Source organism: Megalops cyprinoides, chromosome 9, assembly GCF_013368585.1.
Source record: "Megalops cyprinoides isolate fMegCyp1 chromosome 9, fMegCyp1.pri, whole genome shotgun sequence".
Taxonomy (NCBI): domain Eukaryota; kingdom Metazoa; phylum Chordata; class Actinopteri; order Elopiformes; family Megalopidae; genus Megalops; species Megalops cyprinoides.
This window is the reverse complement of record NC_050591.1, coordinates 23824438-23833218: the sequence shown is the minus strand read 5'-3', so window position 1 is coordinate 23833218 and position 8781 is coordinate 23824438. Positions and strand designations below refer to the sequence as shown.

General features: G+C 43.1%; 1 protein-coding gene across 3 annotated transcripts in view; it reads left to right on the top strand.

The window, feature by feature from the left end:
• Positions 1-6572, top strand: part of pax3b (paired box 3b) — a 27875-nt gene extending 21303 nt beyond the window's left edge. For 2 of the 3 annotated variants that reach the window (XM_036536145.1, XM_036536144.1), the window contains exons 7-9: positions 361-587; positions 4929-5199; positions 6343-6572. In XM_036536145.1, the coding sequence (XP_036392038.1) occupies positions 361-587; positions 4929-5199; positions 6343-6377 (533 nt within the window). In that variant the 3' untranslated portion in view covers positions 6378-6572. Of the gene's footprint in view, positions 1-360; positions 588-4928; positions 5205-6342 lie in introns of all 3 variants that reach the window. The other variant, XM_036536146.1, reaches the window with a different exon arrangement.
• The last annotated feature ends 2209 nt before the right edge of the window (positions 6573-8781 follow it).

The window sequence follows — 8781 nt, the reverse complement described above, 5'->3', positions numbered from 1 at the left end:
AAGCTGAGCAGATCATATGGTCTGAGACTGTCTTGATTTCTGTGCTGTGAAACAGCTTGACATACAAGTACACCCCCTGTGCAGGAGAGCAGCCTGTCACAGGGCCGTTATACAAACTACATCTCTTTCAATATTGAGTGCAAAGCAGAGAGGCAGCTCACTCCAATCTGAAAGTCTGTGGTGCACCTTGGCTGGGGATTTCACCACCAACCTTCCAGTATCAGGACAAATACTCTGACCCCAGTGCCATTGGCCTGATGCACATGATTGTAGAATGCAGTCAACAATGCTGATGCTACCAATGTTTGTATTAGATTTCTTCCCCCCTGTTGATTGTTGCCCCCCTCTCTCTTTCTACAGCAGTGGTATCAGAGCAGCCCAGCACCGTCCACCGGCCCCAGCCTCTGCCCCCAACCTCGGTGCACCAGAGCAGTCTGGGAGCAGCGGGGGGTGGGCAAGAGGGTGGCTCCGCCTACTGCTTGGCCTCCGGACGCCATGGCTTCTCTGGCTACTCGGACAGCTTTGTGTCCCCAGCTGGGCCCTCAAACCCTATGAACCCAGCCATCAGCAATGGCCTCTCACCCCAGGTTAGTCAATACATTCTATATCCACACATATACATACACAAACATACATTCTTATATGCACCGATGCACGTATTCACGCACACACACAAATGGATACACATTCCCCCAAATGCACATGCACACACGCTCACCTATGTACACACAGTAAGACACAGACGCATACACTGGCTGTGCACTGCACACACACGCCCACAAATGCACAGTCAATCATAAAAACGCCATAACTCAAACAACACACAGGCATAAATGTAACGTTTAGTTTTGTGTGCAAACAATCGGGTGTTGTTGCATGATGGTCAGGTGTGCCTGACCGCAGGACTGTTGCACATCCTGGCAGTGCATCAGTAGGAGAAAAACAAATTAAGAGCTGATCTTTCATTTACTAAACCCGTGTTGTTATGGAAAGCAGACGGCAGCATTTAGATGGCACAAGCTTGGTTCTGGTGCATTTGCTGGCGTCAGAGAAAGAATGCAGGGGAGATCAATAATGTTCATCATGAAAATCAGGGTTGATAAAGAATTGACTCTGTGATGTTTTATCAACCTAACAACAACAAAAGGGGGGGGGGGGGGGGGGGGGGGGTTGGTGGGTGGGGGGGGGGCAAATCACTCTATCAGTAGAGAGGGAGGGAGGCTACAGGGGAGAGACGGGCTGGGATGACACAAATGAAAACTGAAAAGACAATTATGCCCAATTACACACTCATCATTGGCTATCGCTCGCTACCTAAACAGTAAGGGGTGTTTTAACAGGCAGAAAATGAGATTTTAATGGCACAAAGGGTGGCCCGGGGAAACGCTCTGCAGGCTGGGCTTTCTTACTCTGAGAGCTCCGGGGCTGGGTTTGCGCGCCGGGTCTTTGGCCCGTTTCTGCACCGCCCTGATAAAAACGCTCTGTGCGGTGTTCTCTGTGGAAGAAAGGCCTCGCCTGAGGGGTGGAGTGGGGGAGAGCAATATCTATTTTTTCCCTTTTTTGAAGGCATAAAAGAGGTTATGCTCACTGAAAGGACTTCTACAGCACAGAGACAAGGAGACTCTGGCCTTTTGAAAATATGGCGATACAATAAACACAATTATTTCTCTCTTCCGGCTTTTTCCCCCATTGACTTGCATTCTAAGCGTCTGTGCCTTATCTGTATAAATCTAGTTTCAAAAGCGTTTCTCCACTTAACACCAGAGCATATTCAATCATATGTTAGTTTACAGAAGAGATATTTGTCAGTTCAAGCAAAAAAATGTGTTTAACCAAACACACCACATATAACAACCAGCAGCTGAGTGTTTGCATGTGATGACACTGGATTTGAACGGTACCTTAAATGGTTGCATTAAGCTAAAAAATGCAAAGGGTTGTCTACAGAACAAATGACAGTGCAAACTAGGGTGAGTTGTTTCATTTGCTTTGGCCATTAGCGACTTGCAGGGGACAAGCATGATAACAAGTGTGGACTATTCTCCTGCCCACTTCCTCGCTCTCGGTCTGATGCTCTTTCTCCCAAGCTCACGCCACTGCACAGCTTGCTGACCGGAATGTTCTCTGCGCATTTGTAATTATTCAAGGTTCCAGTATCTTAATTGATTGCCACTGAATGGATTCTTCAAAAAGAAAGTATGGTAATATAGTGTGTAATTTATGCAGATTACTATGTTGTGTTCAAATTATTTCGTTTATATATTTATCTCCTGTTCTCTTTGTACATCATTTGAATTGTTCAGTATATAGTCTTAGATGTGTTGATTTACATACATAATAGTATGCGATTCGTTTCTAAATGTTTTCATAGGATTGACACATGAATACAAACAGCATTGTGGTCTATTTGGTTCAGTTTATTAACTGAGCAAATATGACAAGTGCTGCAGGTTTTTACTGATTGCTGATCACTTGTAGTAAGCCCTGTAGTAAGTGCCAGGGCATACTGGCACACATTAGTTTCAAATTTCAGATTTTCCAAACTTTTGTCTATGCCTTTACATGTACATGATGTATTCACATATGTATTGAAGAAGGCCGGTTTCTACAGAGCTGAAACTCAGCCATGGGTCCCTAATGGTCAGTCAATCAGAGTCACGTGCAGGTTCTGGGGTCTGACAGGTCTAACTTGTGGTTGATCTAGCATGTATTAGCAGCTTCATCTCCCTACCTCAGCAGTAGCACATATTTTCAGAAGAAACCTAATAGCAGTGTTTTAATTATGAGTGGGAAGGATTTGTTCAATCGTTCATCCATTTAATCCATTTATTAGTGCGTTTGTATGGGCTGTGTATTTGCATATGGCTGTATGTGTATATATACATACTTTCTCATGTGCGGTATTATATATGATGTGTGTGTTTTTGTTTTCTTTCCCAAGTCACTGATGTAGGGAAATTTTGCTATACCCCACAAAATCTTGCAAACACCGCTCTACCACTACCCCCTCACCCCCTCCCTCCCTTCCTCTCCCTCTCTGTCTGATGAATGGGGTGCTTGACCTCCATATGTTTCCCATTTGTAAGGAACACACCACGCTCCTCTTCAGGGGCGTTTGTCAAGATTCCTCTGACAGAGCTCCTGTAAATTACACACGGTCAGTGTGTGCGGTTTGGAGGTGGGAAAACACCACCTCATCTCCCCTCCTTCTGCAATCCTTCACTCAATGTCTCCGTATCTCATTCCCTTCCACTTTCATATGCAGCTGCCAGTAAGGTAACACATCTACCAGGGCCAGTAGACATGCCAGCCCCACACACACACATACACATACACACACACAACCACACACATACGTGCACACTTGTGCACATGCACATATACACACAAACAGATAGACACACACAACCACACACAGACACACACACACACATGCATGCCCATTTGCACACACACACACACACACACACACGCACACACACACACGCACACACACACACGCACACACACACACGCACACGCACACACACACACACACACACACACACACACACACACACACACACACACACACACACACTGAGCCAAGTGCAGCACTATCCCTTGGCTAACAAAAGTCTAGTGTTGAGAATCTGTGAATTCCCCATACTGGCATTCTTAAAATACTTGCTTTCCTTTGCATTCCTTCGAAGTAAAAGAAGACATATGGGTAAAAAAATATACATTTGAGATTGGAAAGAAAGATTACCCCTCCCCCCTCCTCTTCCTTAGTCATTTTCCCTGTTCCCACGATTCCCTGTTTCTTTGCTTCCTGGACCTGGTGCATTTGGGGTGCTGGCAGTGGCCATCAAATGTGGTATATCAACTGCCCCACCAGGCATTTGAAACAGAAAGGAGAAGAAGAGGAGAAAAAAAGAAACTTTCATCACTCTATTTTTCGAAGTCTGTTCTTAGCCAGCGATATACTTTTCTGTTTAAACATAGAGTTCCAAACACAGATAATTTTTTAGGAAAATGTTACCAGGGTCAAGAAACACAACTCCTGCTTAAAATCAACATTAGCCCCTCTGTCCTTAGGTTGGGAAATGATTTAACTGGAGCCATCTGTCTGGATGAATGTAGAATAATATGTCACTTATAAGCAGAACCAAGAGAGCGGTGATTTTTACCCGTACCTGCTTTTGATTAAGTATTAGGAGAGTTAGGAGGGAGCAGAGTTCTGTTTTGTGAGGAACCGGTGCATCTTTAGGTAGTGGTGGTTTTGCTTTTTTCAGTGATGATTCTCAATGAAAACAGTCCAAGTTAAAGACATACCCTGTGTATGGTGAAAGATTTTTCTGCTGATAAATTTTATGAATTTTGAGGTACATTAGGGGGCCATTTGGAAGCTGTTCACCAGCACCCAGACCCCCAGGCAGTGTTCCTTCAGTAAGCGCCAAGAAATATTCTTTAAATTTGATTATCTCACCACTAATCAACTACAGGTCAATGCCTTACATACTTTTTTTTTTATCAGCGCCGTAGTCCTGTGGCTTGAAGTGTTTATTTGCGGGCTTGCGCTATCATTTGCAACATATCTTTGAAGATCTTCATTGGACAGAATGACTTTAGACGGTGACTGACTGGGTGTTACATATGAGGCAAATTGCATAATCTCTCTATCTCTCTATCCCTCTGTTTTGCTCCAACTTTGTTCTCCTCCAGAGGATCTCCTGAAGTCTGTTACACAGACAGATGCTTTGCGACGTACGCCTTTGTCTACCTCATTATGTTACGTGGAGTATTTGATGCAGGATATATACCCAAACTATAAAGTCATTGTTATAGTTTATAACATGTTATTTTAAGTTAAATATCATGTTGTATTAAGTTAAATATATGTGACTAATCCCTCCCCCACTCTCCTCCTCTCTCTCCCCTCTTTCTAGGTGATGGGACTGTTGAACCCTGGTGGAGTGCCCCACCAGCCCCAGAGTGACTACGCCCTGTCGCCCCTCACCGGGGGCCTGGAGCCCAGCAGCGGGATGGCAGCCAGCTGCTCCCAGCGCCTGGACCACATGAAGGGCCTAGAGGGCCTCTCTAGCCTGTCCAGCCTGCCCACCCTGCCCAGCTCCCAGTCCTACTGCCCGCCCACGTACAGCTCGCCTGCGTACAGCGTGGACCCCGTCGCCACGTACCAGTACGGGCAGTACGGGCAAAGTAAGGTCAATACCAGCCTCTCATTTACTACAGTGTCTGAGTCTCTGTCTGTCTGTCTGCATGCCTGTCTGTCTGCACACCTGCGTGTCTGTCTTCTGTCGACTGCCGGAGGAGTGATGAGAGTGAGCCTTCAGTTGACACTCTTTTTATCGCCTGTCTGTGTCAGTTTGTCTGTCAGCTAGAAGTGGAACATAAATGTAGTTAATGTGCACAATGCTGATTATTCATGCATGCGTTCATTCATTTGAGGATGAAAAACTTCCAGTTTACAGTTGCTATGAGGTGATTTCTAAAGATTATTATTGAGACTCTCCACAGTACTGCCTGTATCCATGTTTAAAAATATGTTTAATATGACAGCAAAAAATACATGCTAAATGATATTGATGATGATTAGCGAACTGCAAAGGGTATTGGATAGGGCTCTTTAAAGTAGGCACTTCAGCTTACATTAACGTTACATTAACGTCCATGTGGCTGTAAAGTAAACGTCATCAGCAGAAATGCGCTTCGTGATTACAGCCCCACAGTTTTCAGTTTCCCCTCTTTGTCCGACCTCACATTTTCAACCCTCGCGCTCGAGTCACTCGGTGTCCACATCAATCTGATCAACAACGCTGAACTGCGCTCACCCATCACGGACACGGCACAATCATCTAGCCATGAAACAACTTTAGGTAGCAAATATATCCCTGGCGTATGAGATAAAAAAAAAGGATTAAATGTTACAAAGGCGCTCTGACAGAGAGTAGGGGCCACAATCATCGTCTTAATTTCCTGTCAACAACATCTTGATGTTATTAATTGCTGAGACCCGATACCCACGTGTTGCCGGGGATAGAAAGTGAAGGTTCTGTGGGGGAACTAAATGGCCCCTGGCAGACCGCGATTGGAAACAGGTGTCAGCGGCAGAGGTCAGCTCAAGAATCATTATTGATCGCTGTCCTAGATTCCCGTTCGCGTTGTCAAACTTCTCCTAATAGGATAAACATTAGCCTCAAATCCGCACACCGACCCCCTATTAGACATGACACCATGGCAGCGGTACCAGGGTCCGTGTAACCCCATGCAGTGATGCTGTCATAACCTTCTGTCTGAGATGCTCTTTTGAGATTTTTTTTTTTTGCGCTGTCTGTCTTTCAGGTGCCTTTCATTATTTGAAGCCCGAAATTGCCTGAACCCGAAGTGTCTCCCAAATGCTCTCGTGGCCGACCCTCCCCATCTCCTGCGGCTCCCCTTGTCCAGGAGGCTGGGGTGGGACGAGGGCGTGCTCCAGTCAGGTATGGGAAGGGTTGATTCGTATAATCAGGACCAAAAGGGCAGCCTCTCCAGTTACCTGCCATCTGACTTATTAATTTCACATCATGCTTTGAAAACCAAGCCAGTGCTTCATGCTTAAGGAAAAGGAAGAAAGAAAGAAGAGGAAAAAAAAGAAAAAAAAAGCGAATTTTAGACTCTACATTTTATTTCTAGCTCTCAGGGGCAACACAGATGGAAAGTGGCAAGGCCAAAGGATGATTCTGGAGCCAGTTTATGGGAACAAAAAAAGCCTTACGGAACATAAAAATTGGACTTTGTAGCAACAGGCGACTACACCAGGAGGACTGTTTTCCATACTGTTAAGCACTGTCTCACTAATTTAAAGGCCATTCCGTTCCGCCTGATCTATGGTCATACTTGGAAAGAAATTTGGGAAAGAAAGAGGCTTAAATTAAAGATAAGATGTCTCTGCACTCTCATCTGATTTTTTTGCTGAGTGGCACTTGGCATCCACAAAAAGTGTCAACAGGCAACAAGCAAATCACCCACATTCCGTTCTCGGCAAAAAAAGGAATACATTCATAGAAGGCTCATGAACCAGAGACAGAACATGATGCTACATTCCACAAAGTTCCAAGAATTTTCCAGACATTCTGACAGCATTGGAGCCATTCAAAAGTTTAGGTAGGACTACAAACCGAAAAGGGGGACAACTCAAAGGAGGGTTACTGGGATTGGATAACAGACAGGGAGCACAAAGTTCCATATTACCCCTTCTCTCTGAAGAGACTGGCTTCCCCTTTCTGTACCTGACCAGAAGAACACTGTCCTGGTCAGGCACCAGGACACCTTAGTCACATAGGAAAAATGACAAATGTACAACATCAAGTGTATTGCATCCTGCCAAAATGTGCAATATTACGTACCTCAAAATGAATGATACAATGAAACAAAATAAAATGGACCTATGGATATGTCTTATAAGGTTTTTACATTGCTGTCTTTATTTTTGTATTATACAAGTTGCTTTGGAGGCACACGGATTGAACAGAACTCACTCAAGTAGCTAAAAAGAAAAAAAAGGATGTGTATTGACAAGAAAAAGGAATATCTGCAATGGTGAAAATGGCGAAAGACGCATTAGCTCATGTGAACCATCAATGTCATTATGAGAACATATGGTCTGATTTAAACGGAATAAAATGAAAAACAGTGAGTTTTTCATATGACGTATAGGAAAGCCAAATTGTTTAGTTTTGCATTTTTTGTTTGTCAAATCAGTACATTCTACAGCCAGTAAATGATGTGTAAATTAAAAAAAAAATCACAACTGCAGGAGCTGGGCTGCAGCCTTATTTATTCTCTCTCATTTATATATGGGCCCAGCTAACATGAAATGTTCTCACAACATTACAGCAATGTTTGAACAATGTTATCAGATAACTGCAATGTCCCAATGTCGTAAGAATATTATGCGTCTCTTGGGTAGGTGGTGTCAGCAAAATCTAGTCAAAGTTCTGGAAGTAGCACTCGATGGTAGGTTGTACATTTGTCTTTCATGGTGAAGGAAAATTCAACATTCTTTTCTTGTTGCTGTTTGTCTCGTTTTGTTTTTTATATATATATTTTTTCTTATATGACTGCACAGAATGATTTTGGTGTAATTTGTCTTGTGTACAAATGCAGTACAGCTACTATTTATAAATAAAAAATAAAAATACAACATAAAGATGTGGAATTTGTCATTATGTTTGAAGCTATGGGGAAAATTATGATACAATCATAAATAACATTTTCAGTTTGGGTAACAAGTGTGCCTGAGCATTTTAAATTTTAGAATACTTTATGCAAAATACAAACTTACACAATCTTATACAACTTTTACAACTACAAATACACACACACATATATATACTTATATATATATATATATATTATATATATATATACTTTTTGCAACTGATTCTCAAAGAAACGCTGGAAAAAAGACACTCCCCTCAAGAAAAAAAAAAAATAGAAAGAATGAGTCTGACTAAAACAAAACTTTGTCTCAGAAAGGGCTGGCCCAGTACAGACGACAACATCTGCACAGGCTATTAATACCGAGGAGCTGCGGCTAACAAACTCACTTTTGTTTCACACGCAAAATTGGGAAAATAACCAAGAGCATTTGCACAAATGTATTGCTTTTTTTCTCCCTTTCTTCAATAGAGGCACAGAGAATTCTACTGTGCAGTTAAAAGTACCCCGAGGTTATTAACCCTAATTAAAACACACTCCTGATAAATTGAGTCTCATTGGACCCTCAAATGGGCATTGTGC